The sequence below is a fragment of the Penicillium waksmanii genome (assembly GCF_028829765.1).
Source record: "Penicillium waksmanii strain IBT 27052 chromosome Unknown utg000004l:1.0-5674109.0:1.0-5678898.0, whole genome shotgun sequence".
In the NCBI taxonomy this organism is placed as follows: Eukaryota; Fungi; Ascomycota; class Eurotiomycetes; order Eurotiales; family Aspergillaceae; genus Penicillium; species Penicillium waksmanii.
In genome coordinates this window covers 3696047-3721270 of record NW_026643251.1, presented here as the reverse complement: position 1 = coordinate 3721270, position 25224 = coordinate 3696047, and the positions used below count along the sequence as shown (strand labels likewise).

Sequence of the window (25224 nt, the reverse complement as noted above, 5' to 3'; positions counted from 1 at the left end):
ACTCGATAAAGCTGAGGCAAGTGTGCAGGAAGTCTTGGAATGGCCCGGTTTAGCCCACCACCCTTAAGAGCACCGACAGCCTGCGTTGCTTGCAATAAGAAGAAAGTATGGATTAGCAGGTGACCCTCCGCAAAGAATCCCCTCGCTCACTGTACCAGGTTCGCTGCATATTCGAAGACAACACAAATACATGTTCGAACTGCCAGCGGCATCAATGGCCCTGCTTGTAAGTACTTCAGTATGACCTAATATCAAAATATCGAAATTAGGGTATATTCTGACGAGTATGCCAGTCAGCGTGAGCGCAAGAGGAAACGCCAGCGCAACCCCGATGGCGTGCCACATGTCACTACAAATGAAGACAGAATCCGCAGGCGTCGCCTGAGCCAGACCGAAGATCAACATGGAGACATCTCAGCCACAGGCGCGGCCGATAGATCCCTGGGAGAAATCTCGGATAATGATGCGACTCCTCTTGACTTGCTGCATGAACAAACGCCAACCACTTATGTGGAAAGTGGAAGTGCTTCTTCGGCCATCGCAGGGCAAACAGGAATATCTGATGAGACTGCATCAGAAAATCCATATCTATCGGCCCCAATTATGAGTTTCATGGCTAGATCCCGCTATTTCGATGATACTTTGATTATAAACGAGGACCAAGCCAGATCATATCCAATCGGAGATGCTGATGGACCGACAGAGGATGATAATCAACTGTTACGATTACAAGGAGCCTTCGAGCTACCACCAAGAGCGGTGCGTGATGGGCTGATCAATACCTTCATGGAGCGGTGCTCGCCTTGGATGCCTATTGTGGAGCGCAGTTGGTTAGAGGAAAGTGGCTCTCAGAAACCGTCGATGCTCCTTTTGCAAGCCATATTTGTCGCTGCGAGTAGAGTGACTTCTGCACCTGCAGTGACTGCATATGCTTCAACGCATCAATTTTATCGGCGTGCGAAAGCCTTGTTTTGGTCTGGATACGAGAAAAACCCATTGACCGTGGTCGCGGCTGTGTGTATCCTACATTGGTATAACCCAGAAGGTCCTGAACATGTTTCAACAAACACCAGTGGATTTTGGCGATACGTCGGAGTAGGACTGGCTCATCAAATTGGCCTTCAAAAGGAACCCATGGAGAGAAAAGATGCTGCGCTGAGACGTCGTCTTTGGTGGACATTATTCGTACGCATCATTCATTAGTCCCTTCTGAAATGACTATAATGACCACTTTTAGGCCAGGGATTGCTTGATATCAGCAGGGCAAGGCCGACCACTTGCGGTATGTAATGAAGATTGCGAGCTAGCACCTCCTTACATGAGAGACTTCCAGGATTCGAGTTCGAACGGGTCTCTTTTCATTGCCTATGTTGAAATAAGCTCCATACTGGGTCATCTCACACAGCATTGCCGTCGAAAGACCCTCACACGACAGATACGACAAAATATTGAGAATCAACTATATCGCTGGACACGAGAACTTCCGGCATCTTTACGACTTTACCAAGCGTCCACGGGGCCACAAGAGCTTAGAGAACAACCACAGAGCATACTGAGTCCTTACAGCTTTGAGGCGCGTCAGTTACATATCGCTTATTTTATCTGCCTCGCAATATTGTGTCGTCCCAACCAGGGGAGCTCTCCCTCCCCAGCGGTGGTGCTGGCTTCTTCATTCGTAGCAGGCATGTTCGAAGACTTCTTAGCAAGAGACGAGATACAATTTCTGGGGCCCATATTTACATTTCACTTGCTTGCTGCCGGTATTGGCTTGCTCTCAATTCGCAAAATACCGTCGCTATGGGAGAAAGCAGTCTACAGCTTGCAAACCATTTATCTTTCGCTGGAGGTTCTTGCTCAGCGCTGGTCATCTGCTAAAGGTAGCCTCAGAGCACTGAAGAGCATCGCCAGTGAGCAGGAGGGCACGATGAGGCCTGGCGATCAAACTCAGCTAGTGCTTCCACGAGAACATTACCCTTTCTTCCAAGACTTTGGTCCAGATATATCCTGGGCTTGGCCGTACTTTATGCATTCAACAACCGACTCAATGAGCGAAAACACTGCCAGTGCGTACCCTGCAGGTGACTCTGGGAATATTTCACTCGACAACTTCAACGAGACCCATGCTTCGACTACAAAGGAGTATCGGCCGCTCACGACGATATTAGATCCCCACACTGGGCTTGTTATGGGGGGGCATGACGCAGAGCATCGATGATGATTTCTTTCACAATCAATACCAGGGCATGGGAGACTGGCTGTTCAGAGATTTGAATTGGGCCGGTGATACTCCTTGGTAACTACAGTAAACGAAGCTCATACGCATAACTTCAAGATTTTATCGTGATTTTTATAGTAGGGAGAGATTTTTCTTTCGGGAACACTGATCGGAGTATGAAAAATGATGGCACTACCATGGTGTGACACGCCCAAGAACGGTCGATGCGTCTAGGTTTATATAGGGAATACCAGTGATTTATGATATTCCTATTCCTGGATTCCTGACCCTTCAAAGGTGGTCACTTCAATACCCAACGCATTCGCCCGGTGGCGTCTACTAGTATCAGGCCCCGGCCGGCATTCGGCAGTCGGTGAATTTCGGCAATGGATTCAACATTGAGTGGGCCCGGATGATCTGGGGATGCGGGGGACTCAAGCTAGCTTCAGAACACCAAAACAGATCTCAGGAGGCGAAACAAGACTTAGCAACGAGTGAACACTGAATCTTGCCTTAGTCTAAGCAAAATCAACAACATGTCGGATATCCCAACATTCAAGAACCTCTCTCTGGAGAGACATGGGAATGTCTTTGTCCTCACAATGCAGAAGCCCCCGAGAATCGACTCAACTCCTGGTACTGTCAGGAAATGATTCGAGCTTATCGTACAGTTGAGAAACTGTTGGGTCCTGATTCGGAGGGGGCTGTTATAACTCGCGGCAATGATGCCAAATTTTGGTGCACTGTAGGACGCTCAACGAAAGAACTAGATGTTTGACGGTTAGGCTAATATATATGACAACAGGGTCTGGAATTAGATGAGTCGGACAGCAATCCGTTTGCAAATACAGATGGATTCTATCCGGTTAGCCTCCTCGCTATGCCTCAAGGCAAAATTATGGAAAAGCACTGCGATCTAACAACGAGGATATAGCTCATTCATACGATCCTAGATTTCCCTTTTCCCACGATTGCATTGATTACCGGACACACATTTGGGGGTGCCTGTCCTCTTGCCCTAGCTCATGACTATCGCATCATGAACTCTCGCCGGGGGTTTATCTCGATGCCGCCTGTCAACCTAGGTTTACACTTTGATGGAATCGGGGCTCTCCCTCGACTCAAGTTGCGCCCTCATATAGCGCGAAAAATGCTCCTTGAAGCACACAAATGGACAGCAAAGGAGGCTTTGGAAGATGGTATTGTTGACGCTATCGCCGAGCCTGAGCAGATGCTGGATGCAGCGATTGAGCTTGGGGCTAAATGGGCACCAAAGGCGAAGATGGGGTAAGTCACATTCGACCATCAGACTGAATGATACTAACTTGCAATCATCTAAGTGTATATGCACTTCTTCGTCAAGAGCTTTGGGGAGAGGCGATTAAAAAGTTTCAGCGAATCAGTTACGTCCACAGCAGAATGACTTCTGCACCCGCCAAGGTTAAGATTTGACCCCTCGCTTGGATACTTGGTTAGTTCAGTATAGTCACATAATGATACATTTATCTGTCTTCGATGTAAACTACAGAAGCTAGTAATCAGTAACATGATATACTAGAGCAAGCTGCCAACTTTGGAAAGTTTTCCAAGTCGATCGCATACTATCTACCTGGGCAACCTTGGAATATCTGCTCGTACTAGTACACTCAGTTAGTAACTAGTTGATGCTCGTTGCTTGTACGCGATCTCATATTAATATCCATGGATGACTCGACAATATATTAAATTCAAAGTCTAGCTCTAAGTTCCTTGCTCCAAACTTGTATCTCAGGAATGTCCCGGTAGTTGGAAGGGAAAAATCGCGGCCCCAAGATCTTCTTCTGCACTTTCCCAGTCCCCGATTTGGGAAGTTCACCCTTGATCACACGTAGAATAGTCGGAATCTTATATCCCGTGAGCTTGTTCCTCAGATCATCCCTCAGCTCTGCCAAATTGAGTTCTTTGCGGGTCGTATTCTGGTCTGTCTTAAGGCTAATAGTCGCCGCAACTCGTTGGCCAAACTCTTCGTCCTCAACACCGACAACCATCACCTCGGAAACATAGTCGAGGCCTAGGATTTCACGCTCAATGTCAAGGGCCGAGATTTTGTATCCTCCTGATTTTATAATATCAATCGAGGCGCGACCTAGAATGAAGTAATAATCCCCTTCTTTCCGAGCGATATCTCCCGATTTAAAATAACCGTCCTGATCGTGGGCTTCTGAGGTCGCTCTTTCATCGTGAAGATATCTTTGAGAAGTTTTTTTTCAGATTAGTAAAGACCACCAACTGAAAAGGGTGCATAGACATACTTGGAGAACATGTATGGACACTTCACAAGAAGATGACCGTCGTCCTCAAGCTTGAGACAAACTCCCTCAGCCACACGACCGACACTGTTTCGCGGGGTTTTCCGAGTATCCAGATCGGTTTTGATGACCGCGCCAAACTCAGTTGCGCCATATCTTGTCAAGATTGGCTTCTGTCGCAAGTTTTCCCAGAAATTTTGGACGGGGCCGGGTAATGCGGATGAGCCACAAAGCATCGTGCGAATGCTTCTGGCTCCAGCAACATACTGATCGCGTACTTCGGGGGGTTTGGTTGCGATATTCTCTTCATAATATCGCATCATGCGCATATAAATGGTAGGCACGCCGGAGAAGAAGGTCAGGCCACCTTGCCGCCAACGTTCCCATGTCCAAGCCGTGCTGAAGCTTCCGCTTCGGAATTCAATGCATGCGCCGGCCGTAAGGAAAGGAAGAAAAGTGAGGCCCACGCCAGAAGCATGATGTACTGGTAATGTGTGGAGTACAACATCTTGTTCCGTGATACCGTAAAAGTCTCCGTCTGTTTCAGCATTTCCCGTTAGCCAAGTACGGCGCTGCACCGCGCCTTTTGGAGGACCCGTTGTGCCGGAGGTGAATATCACTGCACTCGCGCCATTCATGTCAAGCATCCGATTTGAAGATATCACGATTTCGCTCGCTGGAAATGGTACGGGTCGGAAGAAGGATGCGATCGGCGGTATGCAAGGAATATGGAAATTTTTCTTCTCTCCCATAAATTGAGCAATGGACTTTGCCAGGTCCTCACTGGTCGTACTGGCAACCAGAGAAACGCATCGGGCTTTGGAAAGGAAATATGTTGCTTCTTCCACAGGAAGTCCTGCAGCTGTTTTGATTTAGCTCTGGCTTCTTACTATTCGGTCGATTGCGAACTGACCCATTGGCAGTACTGCAGCACCAAGTGCAACAATAGCAATGAAACCAACTGTGTACTCATATCCCCCGGCTGCCAGTAAGCCAATATAAACTTCTTTATCCTCTGCTAGGTCCCGAAGTGTCTGAGTGCTCATCCTCCGCCTGAGCTCATTCCGAAATGTGAGCGCGTCGGATACAAGATCATGGTATGTCTTTTCGATATTTGCATTCACATCTCGGATTGCGACCCTCGATGGTTTGCGCTGGGCGTAACGAAGCAGTTTATGAAACCAAGGTGAGTTAGGGAGAACATTTTCTCCTTCGTGTGAAGGCACGTAGAGAGTACGGTCATTCATTGCCAAGTCGTGTTCCTTTGCCCACCTTCAGAGCAAAAAGTTGTCAACGATCAAGCTCCGATTATTCCTTCGACACAGTGGTTTATAGGCCATCGGAATTCATCCGTCTTTTATTTTCTCTGCCCTTGGATGTTATTTCATCTGAATCGGCTACTTACTTCCCCGCAATCTGCCCCGCGTTGCTCGTCGGGGTAAGTCTCAGCCGGCATTCGGCATTCGGCGAATTTGGCTAGACGCGGAATTGAAGCCTAGGTAAATGGAAAAATAATTGAGGGGTGGACATGGTAGCACGATGATATATCGGTCCATTCATATTAAAAGCTGATGGGCTACCAAAATATTCACTTGGGAGCGTTGAACAGATACAAGCACCATGCCCGACTTCACAGATAATCTTCGCCCGAGTCAACCAGATGGGCCTACTACACTTGCCCGCGAGCGAGCAGAGTCCAATATCTCACCGAAGGAGCTAAGCCACCATCTTCTTTCAGCTGATGGATTCTTGGAGCGACAAGCACGGATTCTGCCAATAGTGCAACGAGAGCCACTTTTCTCCAAGGAGAAGCAGCAGAACCTGTCTCGTCCCGAGCGATTCAAGCTGGGACTTGCGCGTGCGAAGCTTCTTCGCCGTTTGAAAGACCAGCATAAATGGAGCCATGATGAATATAAGATGGCTGAGTATTTGGTTGATGATGTCTCGCCTTATTTTTTGCACCTGGAAATGTTCATCACAACCATCCGTGAACAGGCCAGCGAGGCACAGCGGACAGAATGGATGCCACTCATTGATTCATGGGAGATTGTCGGCGCATATGCCCAGACCGAGCTGGGACATGGTAGCAACGTCCGAGGCTTGGAGCTGGAAGCACGTTGGGACGGCAAAACAAAGGAATTCGTTCTGCATAGCCCTACTCTGACCGCAAGTAAGTGGTGGAATGGGAGCCTAGGCCGTATTGCAAACCATGCCATTGTGGTCGCGCAGCTTCTGCTTCCAAAGGATGGCTCGGAAAATGAATATGTATCTCACGGCCCCCATCCATTTATTGTTCAGGTGAGGGATATGAAGACACATCTCCCCCTGAGCGGCGTAGTGGTTGGAGATATTGGCCCAAAGTATGGCTACATCACAATGGACAACGCCTACATGCTTTTTAATCATTTTCGGTAAGCCCCCAAGCACATTTGCAGGGACTGTGAAAATAAACGAGTGACATAGGATTCCTCATTCTGCCATGTTGTCGCGATATTCCAGCGTGAACCCGAACACTGGCATCTACACAAAGCCTGAACAGCCCGCTCTGGTCTACGGGTCTTTGACATACGTTCGTGCACAAATCGTGCATCATGCTAGACTCGTACTTGCACGCGCAGTCACAGTTGCGGTGCGCTATACCGCTATCCGGAGACAGTTTCAAGATCGAGATGGCGACAAACGTGGTCCAGAAATGGCAGTCCTTGACTACCCCACAGTTCAGATACGCATTTTGCCTTTGCTGGCCACTGCGTTTGCATTGCATTATACGGGGCAGTCGATGCGTGCTATCTATAAAAGTACCCGTGAAGATGTTGAGCAAGGAGATTTCCGTTCCTTGGCCCATATGCATAGTATGTCTTCCGGACTAAAGAGTCTCTGCACTATGCTTGCTGCGGACGGAGTTGAGACATGTCGTCGCGCAATGGGAGGGCACGGCTTTGGTGGTGGGAGCGGTCTTATTCAGTTAAATAATGACTACCTCTCAAAGCCAACGGTCGAAGGTGATAACTGGATGATCACTCAGCAAGTGGCAGCCTACTTGATCAAGAAAATGGCTGCGGCAGTCGACTCGCTAGCCAGTCCTGCAAGCGACAAGACCGATGCAATTTTCAAGGAATTTATCCGAAATCGTGGCAATGGACCCTCGCTTACTGGTTTTGATGTGCTAGCAAGTGATCGGGATATCGTCAAAAGCTTTGAGCTTCGTGCCACTGCCTTGGTGAGTGTTAAATCTTTAATGGCTGCCTTGTGTGACCAATGTAACTCAGATTTCCTAACAATCTACAGACATATGATGTGTATGAACAACGCGTGCTTAAAAAGGAGAGCTGGAACAGCCTACTCATCCAGCTTCACAAGCTGAGCAAGGGCAGGTCAAAAAATGCAACAATTAATCCGTTCATCGCTGATAAATTTATTTAGCTCAATCTCAGTCGATCTTAATTGCCAATTTTTTCGAATCGTTATCAACTGACAACTCTCTCTCGGATCCTACAAAGAGCGTCATGTGGGAACTCTTCCGGCTTTTTGCTTTTTATACCATGGAGAATGAAGCCTTCGAATGTGAGCTGAATTGAAATTCCTTCTTATGCCAGAGTCTGAGCTAATGCCGAGTTAACCAGTTTTCCGTTGCAATGCCGTCACGAAAATCGACCTTGACCGTCTCCCTGCTCGTGTTCAAGAACTGATGTCACGGATCCGACCACATGCGGTAAATCTAGTTGACGCATGGATGATACCAGACTATCTTCTGGACAGGTATGAAAATGATTTAATTCGATAAAAGATCCATAGTGCTAATCACATGGTTCACTAGTGCTCTTGGTCGGTATGACGGTCGAGTATACGAGGATCTTTATAATAGGGCCCACCGTCTAAATCCCTTGAACAAAATCACATTCAATCCCAATTATTGGGAAGATGAAATTGTTAAAGGTAGTGGAGAGAGTGGTGCGAGTATACTATCCAAGCTGTAAATATCGGAATCAAGCAACTTGGGGTCGCAAAGTCTTAGTGCGGACCTTTCTTGGGATGACCGACGATAACCTTTCCATCTTTCCCGTGGGCCGATCTATCTACCAACCATTTATTATGGAAGGCCAAGAAATGAAGCTGACATGATATGCTGACTTCTCAACGACGAGGACCGGAGGCATCGAGAGCTAGCAGAGGATGCAGATTACGATAAAATATTGAGTAGTTAAATTAACACATTGGGTCTATGTGTGTTATTTATGTACACGATCAAGCCGATTGCTTCGGCAATCACCTATTGACAACCCAAGCATGAATTAGTGCATCGTAATGTTTTGATGCTAGAACGAAAATTCTATTGCCATCTTAAAAAGTACCGAACTGGTAGGTGGCAAAGTTGACAACAGGGCCGTCGTCAGGTCCATAGATCTGGTCACGACCCCATTGGGGGTTGTTGATGCCGTCAATCCAGTCCTCGGTCTCAATAACAACGCAACCGTACTTGTTGACATGGGTGGCGCCAGAGTTGCCATTCTTGGCCTTGTTACGCTTGGCCTGCGACTCCTTGGTCGCGATGGTACCATTCTGGCCGTTGCAGGTGTAAATCTGGATGGCACCTTGGTTGGTAGCAACTTCCAGGCTGATACCGGTCTTGTCGGAGGCCAATCGCACGGACGGGACAACAGAGTCGGAGGCGGAATAGGCGGCCGGTCGGTCAGTGATCCAGCAGGTATCATAGCCAGTGCAGCCACCTCCACACAGGCCAGTTGTCTTCTCGATGTCCTTGCCGATCAACTTGGGCTCGGTGAAGTCCAGGGCGCCCTTGAAAGCGGTGTCAACATCAAGAATCTCGCCAGTGGGGATCAGGATGCTGTCTCCGCCGATGAAGCGCTTGGATAAGGGCAGTTGCAAGGTGGTATCCTTCAGAACATTATCGTTCTGGAAGGCGTTCAAGCTCCAATAGATGTGGTTGGCCAGCATGATTGGAGTCTTCTCAGTCAGGGAAAGTGACACCAGCTTCGTGGTCAACTGGGGAAGTCCCTTGGGGTTCTCAGCGGACTTCTCAGTAGAGACACTGAAGGTGGAGTGGGAGATGACATCGCCAGGGAAGTTTTCGAAGCCCTGATCCAGGAGGGTGAAAGTGACAGACGCGTCGGAGTGAGCGGTGACAGTCCAATTGCGCATATCATAACCGATGAAGCCACCGTGAAGAGTGTCTTTCCCGCCGTTCTCATTCTCGGGGATGTGATAGTCGTGACCATCAATGGAGAAAGTGCCATTCTTGATGCGGTTCGCGTAGCGGCCCACAGTTGCACCGAAGAAAGTGCGATTGGTCTCGCTATCGTGGACATAATACTTGGGATCATCATATCCAACGACAACATCTTGGATATCACCGTCACGGTCAGGGACCAGGAGGGAGGTCAGACGTGCACCGTAGGGGATGATCTTGGCGGTGATGTTCTCTGCCTTGATGGTGTATTCACGGAAGTGATCACCCGAGGCTGACCCGGACGAGGAAGCGGTTGAAGGCTGCGAGGTCGAAGCTGCTGAGGGAGCAGCATTCACCAGGGCTGGGATGCCATAAAGGGCAGCTGTGACGTAGGACTTGAGATGCATCCTGATGGCCAAGAAGGTGATTGCAGTGAGGAAGAAGAAGCAGTAAACGGCCAGGAGTCGAGGCGTAATCCGCGCAGGGCACAGGAATGTGCGGAGGTAACTGAGGGGAGGGCGCATTATAAGGTAACCAGCTCCTTTCCGATCCCAGTAACTATCGTCATTCAATCCTTCCAGACTAGCCTACCTCCGCATGGCTCGACGCTAGGGGGGCGGGGCTGGGGGACCGGGGTAGGCTACCGATTCACGAATTATCCGGCAGCAGTGGCGTGAGACAGGCCCAATGATTGGGGGGGAGACCTCGCGGGGGAGAGCACGGGAGAAAAAGCGGAGAGAGGAAGACCGAGCGGTACTTTTGGGGGGGGTTGAGGCTATGGGCAGAGCACGGCAGGGCACAACAAGTCACAACAAGGCTCTCGGGGCGTCGGTGGAGCAGAGACAAGCAATGGCTGAAAGGGTTGAATGGGTTGAAAGGGTGACGGAGGCAAAACTGCAATTCTCCGGTGGGGGAAGACCACATTCTTACCAACACAACAACACAATACAATTTCACGGGAATAACATGCCGATCGCTTATTCGGGTTTAATTAATTCTTACATTACGGATAAAATCAATACTGCAAGCGAGATCCAAAGATCGAGCTACCGTGTCCCTGGATGCTCCGTAGAGATATTGCGCTTTGATACACGCGGAGTAGTATCTCTTTAGTCCGGGTCGAACTTGGAATTCGAAATTCAAGTTCCAACCTTGGGAGATTCAAGTTCTTCTCCCGTTTCTTTGGTCTTCAATGTGATCCAATCTGGGAACTAGTATCAAATATATTACTACTAGTACCAGTGCTGCGCACTGCCTTGGGGAATCCCCGCTTGGAAGGTCGCCCCCCAGGACAAAGCCTACTACCTACAGGTCAGAAGAGCGAGGAAGAGAGTTGGGGCCAAAGGCAAAAGCAAAAGCAAAAGCAAAGAAAGAAAAAGAGGGGAAGCTCCCCAGCCCACCTAGTTGGGTATTCCGAGTTCTATCACGCCGACATACTAGTACTAGCACCCCGCGCACGTTTGTCTAATCCAGCTGGTTAGTGGTAGTATGATGCAGGTGATGCCCTTCATGAAAATTGACGATCGAATACCGCCAGTGGTCAAAGCACAACCAGCCAGTACAAGAAGTCACTTCAAGTTCAACGATCTAGTTATACCAACTTCGAGGGGACCGGGATTATTTCTATACTATCTTTGGCTGCCAGTGGAACTTGAACAGGATCCACTACAGTTAGATGAAAACTTGGAACTTCTATACTCATTTGAAAAGAGAAACTCCGCTACCAGATCTGGGATACGGCGACTTAACCATTTTCAGTCCAAGATCACCAGGGTCACCTGAGCCAAGCTTTCAAGTTTATCGATAAGCATGCAAGGAACAAGATCGGCAAGCTCTAGAGACACACTCGAGCGGTCGAAGATGGATGCTCTCTGTCATGGTACATAGGGTATGGAAGACCAAGGCTATTTGAGACCATGAGCCATCACTGGACTTTGTAAAATCCTATATTGCTAACTTAGAGACATAATGATGCCCTCGAGCTTCAACTGCCAACCAAGGTTCGGCTTCGTTGGACTTGAAGCCCGAGGTTTGCCACATTCTGAACCGATCACTACAACTCTGCGTCATTTCAAGAAGACAAAAGAATTATATTATTCACTACTGTAAAATCAGAGCTTGATCTTCAAACAAAACTTCTTCTAGAGAGAAAGATTCGTTCACTTCCATTGCGACCATAGCCGAGATCTATACCTTCCATCATGGACTCCAAGTCCCAGGGATCGACCGAGCCTTGGTTGAACCACGATGTGATGAATTTATCCGCGAAATTGAATCCAAATTCAAATCATCCGATATCTCTCCCGACAAATGGTACCTAACGACACTCAGTTCTATCACCACAACCTCAGAGCCCCGCCTGGCAGAACAGCTGTATCTCCACCTGATCAGCCAACCGGCCTTCTCATCAGCCGAAGCCCACCGAAGCCCTGATAGCGGGATCGCTATCAGTAGGGTGGAGGCTGAGGACGGCCTAGATCAGACATTCAGCCGCGAGGGTTGGAAGTGTGACGAAGATAATTACAACCATGGAATGGCATGGCTCACGAGGCTTTATGCACAAAATACCGATGGTCTGTTCAGTATTTTCAAAAGACACCGCGATTTTGAGGTTTGGGTTGCCAACATTGCCTACGGTCTCCATCTTGCAGACCGTCAAAATTTGGATGATGTTGATACCGAGCTGGTTGTGTTACCCGCAGTCATGGGCCAGAATATTCCACGTGAGACACATTGGCATATGAGAGGCATTCGACGATTAGGAGTCTAAGAAAGACATGGAGATGGTGTGTGATTGTGTACATCGGGTGGCTCAATTTTGTGGAACCAAGCTGGATCGAGTTCCTGCTGTGCATACTGTGGAGGAAGAATTATAAGAAGCTGTTTGTTCAATATCAGTACATTAGAATAGAATACTGGCATGATAATAGAATAGAATAAATGTAGATAAAAAGGGGGAGGTTCATATCAACAAGATTACCCCTTTGGGACACGATTACCTAATCCAATCTCCATACGTCGCCCGCGCCGCTTCGGGAGACTTGTTTATGCATTGCCCCGCTGTTTTGTTGGTGGTTGAACAGATTATCTGGCTGTTTGGTGGCCATTGTCCCTTCATTATCACTGCATTCCACGGGGTGCGCTCCCTCCACGCCCCCTCGCGGCACGCGTGCCGAGAATCCATCGCATCGCACCGAGCCCGTCATGTCCGCCATTACGCGCAGCTCAAGCTCCTCCCCCGATGTCCTAGGCCCGCCAGGCGACGCTGAATACCTGATTTCGTCTCCAGTCAAGCCCTTTACCGGTCGCCAAAGCTTCTACTCACCTGCATTCAGCGCACGCAAGCCAACTCCTGCCAAACGACCACGCGTGAGCCTCAGCCCGACGAAGAGTGCGCATTCGATCCGATTCGACGATGTCTTGCTTCCTGGCTCGCCTGCAATGAAACTCGCCGGTCGCCATAGATCTCCCTCGCCCTTGAAGGACCAACAGGATGGAAATGTGAGTCCGTGGCGCATTCGAGTCACACTCGAGGCGACGCAGGACGAGGAGAATGAGCGTGAAATGCAGCTCAGCCCTTCGCGCAAACGACACCAACCGACGACCATTACAACAATGGTTCCCTTGAAAGATGGCCGCAGTCCATTGGCGGAAAAAACACCGTCGAGATCGCGTGGGCGTCCGCGCAAGTCAGACACCAAACCGTTCAATGGATCACCTTGGCCAGCTAGCCCTGGAAATACACCAGGCCGACCAGGAGAAACACCGAAGAGAAAACCAGGCCGACCGCGGAAGAATACACCTAGGCCAGCTATACAGAATTCGCCCATGATTGAGGATGAGGCAACACCAGCTCTGGAGCCCATGCATCTTCTTGAGACCGAAGAGGAGCCTCAGATTCATTTCAGCCCAATGGATATTGTTGAAGATAGAAGCGTTGAGCCAGCGCGACATTGGAGCCCGCTCAATATTGCAGAAAACGGTGGCTTGGATAGCGACTCACTTGGAGCGGATGATTTGCCCGTCGCAGATCTAACTGGGCCAATGCAAACGAATAGGGCGCACTTGAATACAAGCGTCACTCGGGAATATGGAAGGATTACATACGACACGCCTATTATTACAGAACAGCAATATCTCGGCAATGAGGAAAACATAAACTCAACCCCGTCAAAAATGCCTTCGCCGACCCGAGAAAGGCGATCCTCGTCAGTCAGATCGGCACGCGATGCTGGCATGGCCTCATCGCCTCGAACGTATCCCACCCCAACCCCAACTTCCTCGCTGGCCGAAGAAGAAAACCAAGCGCAGGAGGCACAAGGACAACAAGAATGGGAGAATGATGATCACCGGCCTCTCTCCGACCCGATGGACGAACACGAAGAATATGATTCGATAATGGAAAGCGAGGGCTTTACCATGGTGTCTTTGGATACTCTCCCTTCAGCTCAACAGTTTGGATTAGGCAGTAATGCTAGCAGAGCGACAGACAATGCCGCGAGAGTCTTACAAGATCGACACAATGGACGGATTGGCGATCGGTTGAAACGCAAACTCCCAGGGATTAGTGATTTCCAGAGTGATTACCATAGCTCAACCAGGCCCAGCCCTGTGACCAATGGTTTGTCTCCAGGCTCTCGATTTCTCTCGCACGCCCGCCAGGAATCGAATCGTCCAGCCAAACTATCTCCTGCGGGTCCTGTCTCTTATCCTGATCTCCCTCCAACATCTTCACCAAGGAAAGAACAACCCCAACTCGAGGAAGAGGAAGAGGCGAGGTCAGAAATTTCCCTCAAAAATGAACCCACTCCCCTAGACGATATTGAGGAAGAGAATGAAGATATCGAAGAGGAGGATGAGGAGGACGAGGAAGAAGAATTGGACGAAGTGCATGTGATACCCAATTCGTCCCAAATTGAACGAGAAGAAAATCCTCAAATCGACCCGACAGATAGGATGAGATCGCAACGAGAGGCAAAATGGCACGAGGAGCGACTAGCTGTCAGCCGAAATGCTCAAGATGCTCTCGATTCCAACCGCATGATCTACATCGACAGTGACCAAAATGCCTCTGAAAATGAAGGATTGGAAGAGGACAATGAGCATAGCGATCACTTACACTCTGATTTCGGGTCCATCGGCGAGGAAGATCACAGGCAGCCTGAGAGATTTGAAGAAGACAATGCGTTTAGCGACCATCTACAGTCTGATTTCGGGTCCATCGGCGAGGAGGATCGCAGGCAGCCCGAAAGATTTGAAGAGGACGGACCTTTGAGCGATCATCTACAGTCCGATTTCGGGTCCGTCGGTGGAGAAGAGCGCCGGGAGCCGGAAATATTTGAAACCATAGATGAGCAGGGAGAGCCCGAGGACTTCGAGCAATTTGCCGATGAAGGGTTTGCTGGCTCTGTCGACCCTGAGAATATCGGTCCATCAAAACCGGGACCTGTTCTCTCCAGTCCCACTTCCACGAAACGGCCTTTATATGACGAACCCGAAGTTTCGGATGGCGAGGACAATGGCTACGATGATATTTGGCGCCAGGAACCCGAATATCCAAAGCTTGAAACACAACATGTACATGAGCCCAAGCCTGAGCCAGAGCCTGAGCCAATAGCCAACCATGAAATGGAAATGGAAGACGAAGAAGACGGCTTTGACGACATCTGGCAACAAGAAGCCCGTGACAACAGTTATCTCTCGCATCATTCGGACAACCAAAAACAGCGACCTGCCGAAGAGGATGCTAGCCCTTGGCGACATGTTGCGGGAAACCCTTCGTCTCAAAATCATCTCAGCCCCTCTCCAGCTTACGTGGACCTAGAAAAGGATGACCTGCGTCATTTGAACCAAACACAAATCCGCAAACTCCGTGAACGCGAAGTAGACCTTTCCGCCCTTCTCGCAGCGGATGATACGCCTAATCGCGCACGATACTACAACGGGACAAGCACCCCCCGAAGTATACTACGCTCCACTACACAGCACTCGTCTATCAATGGCTCCGCCCTGAAAAGCCAGTCAGGAAATTCTGGAAAACGAGTTCGCTTACAACCGCTCTCTCAATCCCCCGAGAGAGAGCCAGAAGCCGAACAGGAATCCCCCATTTTCCGACATAATTATTCCCAACAAGAAGCTCACATCAGTGATGTGGAGGAGATTGGTAGCGTTTCTGATGGAGCCTCCAACGAGGCCGAACCGGCACATGGGGATATAACCATGACCCCGGAACATCAGCGTCAGTCAGATGTGGAACCCCAGGGGTCATCCTGGTTCCAACGAATCACCAGTCTTACTCCTAGATGGCTCAAGGCCCCTGCCCATTCCGAAGATGACGAGTCTAGCTCTGCTTCTGAAGATGATCCTAGGGATGTTTCTGAAGATGAGCTGGAAGATGGTCAAGTTGACCAGGGCGAACTTTCCCTCCAATCACCTCAAAACGACCATCACTATCATGAGCACGCATCGGCTTCCGACCGTTTCTCGGATCATTCAGGCGAATCACCTCTCGAGGTTGAAAGGACACCTCAGTCAATAGGTCTCGAACAAGAGCATGGCGAGGCTGTCTCTTCAGTGGAAGAAGAAGACGAGGATGAGGGCGGGAGGATCCGGTTTGATCGGAGCATCTCAAGCGAACTTGTCGAAGATAACCCTGCAAATATGATCGAAGAGGAGCACGACTCGCCGAAAGGGCCGAGGCCACTCGCCGTGTTTGGCTACTTCTCCAATGACCACTACCTGGCTCTTCGGCGCGTCTACCGAATCGCGAAACGCCACCCCGAACGGTTCCCCTACTATGATGCACCGGGGCGGGCCCAAATTATCGGCGATTGGATCTGGACTTCAGATGGACTCCACGGAGTTCCGATCTCTGAAGCGCAGTTCTCGATTATTGATCGATTTGTACATGAACTTTCGCATGCTGATGTACAATATGGTGGATCGGGGCAAGTGGAGTGGACCGACGCAGATCTGCATAGGAGGTTGATCAGCATAATCATTGGCGAGCAAATCCGAGACGAGCAAAAGGCCCAGGCGAACCGTGGGGCCTCTGTCGATACATGGCGATGAACACATTCTGAATTTCTTTTGGCGTATACTTAGGAAAGATGATGATGAAGCCGGTAGTTTGTCTTCTAGCGGCTTTTCTTTCTTTAATGATTCCCTCACGGTTATTGGTCTGGAATTGTACTGAGATACCTTACTCATGTTGAATTCTGGCTTTTCATTTTCAGCGTGACCTCGATACCTTTTTAGCGTTTTTTGTATTCGCAGTCTCATTTATCTTGTTTATAAATGTAAAACTGTTACAACCTCCAGGTCTGGGCTCGGCCATAATTCTAGACTGTTTCAAGTACCTGGTTTAGCCGTCTGCAGCTGTGCTAGATGGAGGTCTTAGCGAACCACGCCCGACTCCTGCATAGTGATTCCTGGTTTTCCCGAAAGTTGACGCTGGTGGCGATGTATAGATCAGACGAAAACATCACGTCGATTTCACAACAACCCTGGGACATGGACTGCTTCCCTCCTGTCTTCAAGACTACCATGTTTGTCTATCCCCGCAAAAATCCCTCTTCATATCAATAAAACCCCGCGATATGTACGACTGCTTGCGTCCTCAGGTACACGAGCGCGACTCTAGAGCTGGCTCTGGTTGTATTCTCGACCAACGCCGCAGACCTCAACCGGCTGCACCAACCAGGACTCCCCGGTGAATTGGTGTCTCTCGCGTGGGCAGCCAAGCAGAATACGCATCTGAAGGACATCGGGCTCACACCCCCACCTCCGTGCGAGCGCCTCCTGCACGTTCGTTTTCGTTAGGCGGATTGCCGGTCTTAATGCATACAAAGTACAACCCCTCGTGGCGAGAAACTGAGCATATAAGAGCGCCAGGGGCGAACCGATAGACGAGGAATGAGAATAGCAGATCAAGTTGATCCCAGTACTTCTGTGGCCCTATTCGGTATTCGTTTTTATCTTTTTGTTTTCACTGCATCCATGTTCAACAGGTGCTGTCATGGCGGTTCTTACCCTCGTCTATCGCGCCTTGCCCTTCTCCCTCCTCTGGAAAAGGCGTCAGTCAACAAGCTCCGCCGGCAGTAAGGGAAAAGAAAAAGAAGATGAAGTTCAATCTCCGGACTCAGGGTATAGCTCACAAAGCGGTCCCCAAATTGATTATCACGATGCCGAAATCCCCGACGCATCCCTGCACTGTGACGTCTCGCACGCCCTGCATATAGCGGTGAAGCAACATCTAGACCCGAAAGCCATGAGGTACGACACACAGGGCGACGAGTCAGTAGAGGAGGATGCATCTTCCTCATATTTTGACTCAATCCCCGGCTGCAAGCCCGACCGGCTCGCAGAGAAGTGCGAACCTTCCGCACGGCCGCAGCTTGCTCGCGTGGTGAGCTGGGCGAGTATTGTTCGCAGCCAATGCCGCTGGACGAGTGGTCAGGAGAAAAAGCTCCAAGATGCAAGAAGGCAACTTGCAAGATGTCAGAAGGCTTGGAGTTCGGAGCAAGAGTTATGGTTAGCCTATGTATGTTTTGCTTTCCTTTTGTTATTCCGAGTTTTCATCGAGATTAGCGTATGGTTTTTTATCAAAAAAGCAATCATTTCAAACGATTCTAATATTATTTCCCACGAAGATACAAGCCCTCAGCGAAGAAAAGGAGGCGCATGGTGACTTTTTGCTCTTACGCACGAGACAGCAAGATGACGAGCAGCATCAATTTCGCAAGGCATGGAAACGACGGCGATCTTTCGAAACGACTTTGCAACTCAACAGCCCAACGGTGAATAGTAATGTGGGCATGAGTAACAAGTTTCGTCGACTACACCGACATGGATACCTGGAAACTCCTCTGGTAACAACAGATTCCACAGTACTAGCATGTCGAGGGTGATTTCCAAGATATTATTAAACCCCCGGAATTTAGTATACCAATTATAATGACACTTGAATGTAGAATATCTCCTCTTCCATTCAAATATCTCACTACTACGCAATATGAATAAACGAAATACCGTTATCTAGATACAGGCACATTTCCCTTCCTCTCCCTCGGCCACTTGCGAAACATGTCGGCCACCATATCAACCGGCGCCGTCAAAAGCCCCACAGCCGTTTCAAAGGGCGGCTTAGTCGGCGCCAACGGGTGCGAGCGAGACGGAAGAAACATCTTTGTTTGATTCAACCACCGCGTCAATGTCTCACTATCCTCTTTGGAAATCGTTGCCTCCAATCGCGCGAAGTCTTGATCTTCCTCTTTTCGAATATGATTCTCCAGATCACCTATTAACGCCCTTAGTGTCGGGATAAAGCGCGGATCCGTGGATCGTAGCCCTTGAAACATCTTCAATTGCTCTTTGATGTCCTGATGCTCTGCCCGGCCCTCGTCTGCAATCGCTTGTCCATTCTTAACATATTTGATCAGAGCAGGGTAGACGATGAGCTCTTCGCCTATCATATGACGGGCCAGCTCCCAGGTGAATTGGTTTTGGTAGCGGGTTTGCTCGTCAGGGCTTGAAGAATTTAGGATTTTATCAACGTCGGCTTCGAGCTCGCGATGTTCGTGTTTGATGGCTGTTAAGATGCGGCCGTCTCCAGATGGCGCGACAGTCTCAGCTGTATAGTTCCGCGGCGTGGAACATGTAGTATTGAGTTTGAGTAGAGGTCTTATAGAAGGGCCTGTTGAAGGAGTATAATTTTTTCCGGGACCAAGGGTGGCTCCCGTCGTCCTGGGAGGAATGGCGATGCTGGTCCGGCAGGCAATCGGGAGAGAGGAGTGCCGGATTGATGCGATGTGTCTGTACATAGGGAATCATTCAATCAATCTTGGACTTCAATGAGATGCTGAAAACTCGAACTTACTATTTTCCATTGGAATTAGGGCCGCGGGCCTTGATTCCGCCCGTGTCATTATGATCATACCTACGCCGAAAAATGCTTATACAGTGAGTGGCCAACAAGGTTCTGCGTGGCGATCAAATTTGTGGTTTCTAGGAAGAACTATGTTATTGTAAGTAAGCGCGGCTAGAATGATAAATCTTCGCTTAGTTACTTTTTGCTTGGGCATAAGTATGAAGGTTCACTGCATCTATGCCGGTGGCTTTCTGCAAACCCCATTTCATCTGCGTTGACATAGAAGAATTTAGATAATTTCAATTTTCAACCTTCTTTCTCTTCCTGTAGCTATTTAATCTAAAAATAGGTGTGAATAAAATAAAGTCTGGCCTGGTAAGCTGACTCTACATACGCGCATGCTAACCAGTCTTTGTAGTGGATATCCGCAAAGCCACCCTAATCACCCATCAATACAAAGACAGTTCTGGAATTTTGACAGGCGTCGGGATTTTCTTTTTTAGAATTGTCAAGATAAATTCCCCTCTCAAACAGGAAATGCTCAAGCCACCCCCTTCGCATGTCATCATTGCCGTGGCAAATATCTCAAATGAGAATTGACTCGGCCGAACTGTCGAGAAGGTTACAGCGGTAGACCCACTGATTCGGCAGCCTTTTGGGATTCGCACCTCTGCTGGTCCGACCTAATGCCGATGCTAGGGAGCAAGTATGGAGTCAGTTTTGTATGGAACTTATTATTACTACCAAGAGGAAGTGCTAACGGGTACATCGTTTCATTGACTCGTGTCTATGCTATACATTGGAAGAACAAGGATGCATATTAATAAGGTTATCCCCAAGTCGGCGTCGATCAATCACAGCAAATAAGCTAGAGCGCCCAAGCCAGCAGAGAGAATGAAAGAGGCCATCAGCATACGCTCGGTGGTCGACCCAGCAACGAACACCTTGGAATTGGCAGCGTTGCCTTTGCCAGACGCGGTGGAGGTAGCGCTGCCTGATCCAGAAGTCGAAGTGCCAGTTTGTTTTCCAGTAGTTGATTCCTTGGTATATGTTTGTCCCAGTGTCGGAAGCGGCGAGCTAGGATCAACTGCCCAGCCTCCTTTGGTTGAGGAAGGGCATTCGAGAGAAGGACTGCTAGATGACTTCTTGTAGTCGGAAAGCGCGACTCCAGTAGGGTGCAATGTTGCCCAATGCTTCTTCAAATTTCCGAAATCAGGCGAGACAGGTGTCGGAGTCCCTTTGCGTGTGTAGCCATCTTCGACAATAGTGGCGGTGGCGGCCTTGGCAGAGGGTCCGTAGCTGATAAGACCGTAGTCGTTGGTTTCTTCAATCCACTCATAGATGATGGCGCCGGACCAAGTGTCAGCCATGTCTTTGCCAAAAATAGCCGCTTGGTCGTCAAAAGTTCGGGGAGTGGGGGTATTGCACCCTGTCTCGGAGAAAAAGATCGGAATGGGGTAGTCGGTGGCATTCTTCTGCAACATGTTGTAACCAGAGACGGTGTAAGAAGAGTCACCACACCACTCGTATGCATTCAGCGAATAAAAGTCGAGACGATCTGAGGCATTTGGCTGGCAGGCGAGGTAGTTTTGAAGCATGGGGCGTAGATCAGCGATATCAGCGGCAGAATAACCGACAGGAATCTCTCGGTAGCCCTTGCGATCACGGTAGGCCTTGACATCACGAGCGGCAGCGAGGACGTAGGGCGCTGCAGCAGAGCCATCGGCTGTAGTCAGGACCTCGTTGCCAACTAATACACCGGCGGTGTTGTCAAATTGTTGAAATTCATCAAGAACTTCCTTGAAGCGATCAAACTGGGTTTGGTTCCAGTGGGGCTCGGTCTATTTACCATTAGGTTTCCTGTCAGTATGTCATGGAAGATGAACGGATGAACGGTGGAGTTCATACCTGCTCGATTTGGGTAGTGAAGGTATCGAGATCGACGAACAGATAGATCCCTGCATCCGCGAAAGCCGACATACAGCCCTTGTGGTCGGCCTTGGGATCGACGTGATATACACGAATAGCATTGGTGCCCAGCTCAGACATGCGAGCGATATCGCGCTCGCATTGGGCGGTATCGACGAGCGGGTCGTGGGGGGGTAAGCTGATAAGCAATGCCTGCCACGGTTTGATTAGCCTAGGCCCAGCCATGAGTAAACCAAGTCCCCACGAACCTTTCAGGTAGTACTGGGTGCCATTTTCGTAGAAAAATTTGGATCCTACGGCGGAGATGGTTGGAACTGCGTCCACTGTCACGGCCTGCAGACCAGCCAGGAGCAGGGGCGCCACGGAGAGCGCGAGCGAGGAAAACATGATCAATGTTGATGCCCAATGATAAGTGATGGTAATGGTAACACTAGAGCCAATGGGTAGAATGAAGATGGGGGACGATAGGGGAAGAAAGAGGGAGAAAGCTGGAGATGATGAGATGGCAGAAAGTCGCAGGTCTAATTGTAAACAGTGAGTGATGCGGCAAGAGGGCCGTCAACTCGAAGGGAAGGTGCGATCAATGCAAGCGAACTTGGAAATATACCAAAGAGTCTACGAGGTCTACGAGTCTACGAAATATGGTAACTGCCAGTGCTTCTAGGGCGGAAGAAGCAAGGCAAAATCAAATGAAACAAGAATTCCTGGACCTTGGTAACCTTGGACCTTGGGAACCGGTTTTCCTAGATTGCAGTGGCAGATGTGTGTGCTTTAGCGCCGAGTCGGACTCTTCATTCCACTGGCGCGACATGCCAAGGGGGCCAAAGAGAAATTACGAGTACGCGTTAAGGAATGGAGTCAACACAGAAATAAAATTAGAGACAGAGACAGAGACAGATGCAGTGTGAGTTGTGAGATGTGAGATCCTGCATATCTGTTTGCCAGACAAATTGGAAATTGGCAGGGGTAGCGTGAGGTCTGGTGGGTGGGGAGAGCAAAACAAAGAGCGGATGGGCTGCTGGGTTTAGCCCTACACTTGGACATGGAGTAGAGTCTGGTATACAAGTATGCAGAAGCACATACTACATGCTTTACTAGGTACTACATATAGATACTATACCTGGGTACTTATATATATATATATATATATGTTTCCAAGGTTCAAGTTCTGTGATATTTCAATCCGTTTACAGTCTTGCATAGCAAACAAAAACAACCCGGTTGGACACAGCCAAGAATGCCCGTGAGCTCCGAATCTCGCACTGGCACTGGCGCTGGCACTGGCACTGGCAACCCGGAGACTGCCGAGTCCCACCCTTTTCTCCCCTCCAACGGCCCCTATTTTATTTTTCAACCTTGGACTCGGAAGTTGGATGGAATCAATTTCTGATTTGTGGCGTCCTATTGACTCGGACCCTTGATCTTAGCTATCAAACCCCTGATCCAAAAATAATCCTCCAAGCTTTCAAGTTCCATCTCTCCTTATTTTGTCAAAGAAAATTTACGCTCGAAATCAATCTACTCCGTATGGAAGGCCCCCTCTGTCCGATCGGAGCCCTAACATCCTCCACCCTCCCCCAATACCCTGCCTATCCCTTCCACATCGCGATGCCACGATGGAGACCCCTAATTTACCCACTTCCTGCAGACGGGAGGGATCTCCCCCTCCTCTTCACGCACAGATAACGTTGCCGTGTTTTCGCCCGTGGCCTAGGTGTTGGGCACGGTGACTTGGGCGCTGATCGGTTGGCCGTATCAGAATAATGGATGGAATGGGAAATGGGGACATGATTGCGATACACCACTCGGTTCTTTCTCCCATTCCATCATGATCTCCGGTCATTTCCGGCCATGATATGAAGTAGAGGACAGTACTACCAGGGACTACCACCTTATTTAAGGTACTACCAGTAGGTACTATAGTACCATAACCATAGATAAACAACGACTTCTTCTTGGGACCAATTTAAGTCCCTACGAGTAAGGTTGGACCACCACACCGAGTTTCCACCAGATAGGGGCTAAAGATAGAGTAGCCCTGAACCTGAACCATATTGCGAAGAGCAAAGCGCAAGACCGCAGTCCAGACTCTCCAGACGGGCTCTCCCATCTCCACCAGTCCACTCATTCCGACCAACTCCGCCAATCGTGTGGCCTTCTGCCGTTGCGTTCGTCAGCAGTGGGGAACATCCATTGCGATCGACTGCGTCTACCCTGGACGCTGCCCCCCCAAGAGGCGAAGAAGGCCCTGTGCGATCTACACCCCATCCTGCTTCGTTCCCATGACGTTTCCGTAAAGGGGGTCTTATAATAAAGTCCGCATCCGGCCCTGTTCCCCACAGAGCTTCTTTTTCGTGTGATTTCAGTGATCTATAACATTTTATCGCTTCCTACGAGTACACCCGGCTACACTATGCTCCTCTAATCTGCCTCCCTGAAATAACTCCATCATCCGAATGATAGCTCTTTGAACCATCGACGAATTTGTCGACATCTCTCCACACCCTTCGAAATTCCACTATAAACATCACGATAATGGACGACGTCTCCTCCCCCTTTCGTATTTCCTTCCGTGACCAACTCGAGCTCGAGCGCAATGAAGCCTTCCGGGCTATGAGAGAACAACTTCGCCGCCAGGACTGCGGCATGGAGAGGCCAAGCTTCTGCTCAGACCACGGCGACCTGGGCTGCTCCGAACAAGAGTCCTTCCGCCTGCATCGCGACATCATCCACACTCTACTCGTCCCACTTTTCTTGATCAACCACCAAGCAGAGCGCATTGCTTCGCGTGCGCTGCCTAGCAAGCAGAGAGCCGAACCCGAACGAGCTTTTCGCGGCGAGGCACGCAGCGCCTTCGCTTGGCTGCATTGTATTCTCACGGAAGAGCACGACTGGTACCTCACTGCACGCTGCCCGGCCTGCATCGTCCTTCACGTCCTTCACTCCGAGCCCACTATTCGGTTTGTCACTGTCGCTGCCCAGCTGGCTGGTTCCCGCTCTGGCTTTGACTGCTGGCTTGCCGCCCTCGAAACCGCCGTGCGCCAGGACGCCTTTTGGGGCGACGCTTTCTGGCCCGATATCGAAGAGCGGGCGTCTCGCCTGACCGATGGCGTGCAACAGCTGGTTCGCCAATGCCACGAGCTCCGAACCACACTTGACAGCCCCGCTGTCACTATTCCTATGGCGAACCCTAATCCGATCTGCGACCGCGCGCCCAAGTGCACAATTGCTGTCAAGCCCTCCAGCTTTGCCCGTAAACAAGTCCGGCTTGGACGCGAGGAGCAGCGCTACCGGTCGCACATGGTCTGGAATTCATGGAACGATTGCTCCCGGGAGCTTCGTCAACCGCTCGGTGGTGTCGCCCCTACACAATCGCGCCGTCGCTCGATGACCTCGTGAAACTCTACACCGATTGAATGGTACTAGAATTTTTTTTCCAAAATTCCTGACCAATACCAAGCTCCTACACCACCCACCACGCTGGTGCATCAAAAGTGATGACACCATCCCCCCCGCCCAACCTTGGACTCGACCCCGCATCTCGAAGCTTCTTCGAAACCTTTGATAAGGGCCAGCCAATCCGGCATAGGAACCAGCCAGCGGGTTGAAAGAATCACATCAGTCCAAGTCCTCTTGATCAGATGCCACACAGGGCACAGGGTCCAACCCTTGCAGACGTGGCCAACGTGGCCAACGTGGACGACTGGCAATCAATCAACAGCTTGCGGATACTTCT

General features: G+C 49.7%; 10 protein-coding genes across 10 annotated transcripts; 6 read left to right on the top strand and 4 right to left on the bottom strand.

The window, feature by feature from the left end:
* Positions 1 to 39: 39 nt before the first annotated feature.
* On the top strand, positions 40 to 2215 carry N7481_004193 (fungal specific transcription factor domain-containing protein; the record flags this gene model as incomplete). Its single annotated transcript, XM_057263412.1, is given in 4 exon segments — positions 40 to 105; positions 120 to 226; positions 270 to 1185; positions 1238 to 2215. 4 exon segments carry the CDS (start codon positions 40 to 42, stop codon positions 2213 to 2215), a joined length of 2067 nt encoding a protein of 688 aa, XP_057125073.1.
* A 1727-nt stretch (positions 2216 to 3942) lies between these two features.
* On the bottom strand, positions 3943 to 5750 carry N7481_004192 (uncharacterized protein; the record flags this gene model as incomplete). The annotated part of the gene is made up of 3 exons (XM_057263411.1): positions 3943 to 4444; positions 4507 to 5365; positions 5417 to 5750. 3 exons carry the CDS (start codon positions 5748 to 5750, stop codon positions 3943 to 3945), a joined length of 1695 nt encoding a protein of 564 aa, XP_057125072.1.
* A 373-nt stretch (positions 5751 to 6123) lies between these two features.
* On the top strand, positions 6124 to 8480 carry N7481_004191 (uncharacterized protein; the record flags this gene model as incomplete). Its single annotated transcript, XM_057263410.1, has 6 exons — positions 6124 to 6914; positions 6967 to 7723; positions 7792 to 7873; positions 7927 to 8067; positions 8127 to 8262; positions 8321 to 8480. The coding sequence occupies 6 exons, from the start codon at positions 6124 to 6126 to the stop codon at positions 8478 to 8480; spliced, it is 2067 nt and encodes a 688-aa protein (XP_057125071.1).
* A 364-nt stretch (positions 8481 to 8844) lies between these two features.
* On the bottom strand, positions 8845 to 10215 carry N7481_004190 (aldose epimerase family protein; the record flags this gene model as incomplete). Its single annotated transcript, XM_057263409.1, has 1 exon — positions 8845 to 10215. The coding sequence occupies one exon, from the start codon at positions 10213 to 10215 to the stop codon at positions 8845 to 8847; it is 1371 nt and encodes a 456-aa protein (XP_057125070.1).
* A 1444-nt stretch (positions 10216 to 11659) lies between these two features.
* Positions 11660 to 12461, top strand: N7481_004189 (uncharacterized protein; the record flags this gene model as incomplete). Its single annotated transcript, XM_057263408.1, has 2 exons — positions 11660 to 11691; positions 11837 to 12461. The coding sequence occupies 2 exons, from the start codon at positions 11660 to 11662 to the stop codon at positions 12459 to 12461; spliced, it is 657 nt and encodes a 218-aa protein (XP_057125069.1).
* A 434-nt stretch (positions 12462 to 12895) lies between these two features.
* Positions 12896 to 16762, top strand: N7481_004188 (putative AT DNA binding protein; the record flags this gene model as incomplete). Its single annotated transcript, XM_057263407.1, has 1 exon — positions 12896 to 16762. The coding sequence occupies one exon, from the start codon at positions 12896 to 12898 to the stop codon at positions 16760 to 16762; it is 3867 nt and encodes a 1288-aa protein (XP_057125068.1).
* A 946-nt stretch (positions 16763 to 17708) lies between these two features.
* N7481_004187 (uncharacterized protein) lies at positions 17709 to 18600 on the top strand (the record flags this gene model as incomplete). Its single annotated transcript, XM_057263406.1, has 2 exons — positions 17709 to 18233; positions 18343 to 18600. The coding sequence occupies 2 exons, from the start codon at positions 17709 to 17711 to the stop codon at positions 18598 to 18600; spliced, it is 783 nt and encodes a 260-aa protein (XP_057125067.1).
* Positions 18601 to 18723: 123 nt separating this feature from the next.
* N7481_004186 (HHE domain protein) lies at positions 18724 to 19617 on the bottom strand (the record flags this gene model as incomplete). Its single annotated transcript, XM_057263405.1, has 2 exons — positions 18724 to 19385; positions 19569 to 19617. 2 exons carry the CDS (start codon positions 19615 to 19617, stop codon positions 18724 to 18726), a joined length of 711 nt encoding a protein of 236 aa, XP_057125066.1.
* A 796-nt stretch (positions 19618 to 20413) lies between these two features.
* gel6 (putative 1,3-beta-glucanosyltransferase) lies at positions 20414 to 21875 on the bottom strand (the record flags this gene model as incomplete). The annotated part of the gene is made up of 2 exons (XM_057263404.1): positions 20414 to 21400; positions 21468 to 21875. The coding sequence occupies 2 exons, from the start codon at positions 21873 to 21875 to the stop codon at positions 20414 to 20416; spliced, it is 1395 nt and encodes a 464-aa protein (XP_057125065.1).
* A 2148-nt stretch (positions 21876 to 24023) lies between these two features.
* N7481_004184 (uncharacterized protein) lies at positions 24024 to 24887 on the top strand (the record flags this gene model as incomplete). The annotated part of the gene is made up of 1 exon (XM_057263403.1): positions 24024 to 24887. The coding sequence occupies one exon, from the start codon at positions 24024 to 24026 to the stop codon at positions 24885 to 24887; it is 864 nt and encodes a 287-aa protein (XP_057125064.1).
* Between the last annotated feature and the right edge of the window lie 337 nt (positions 24888 to 25224).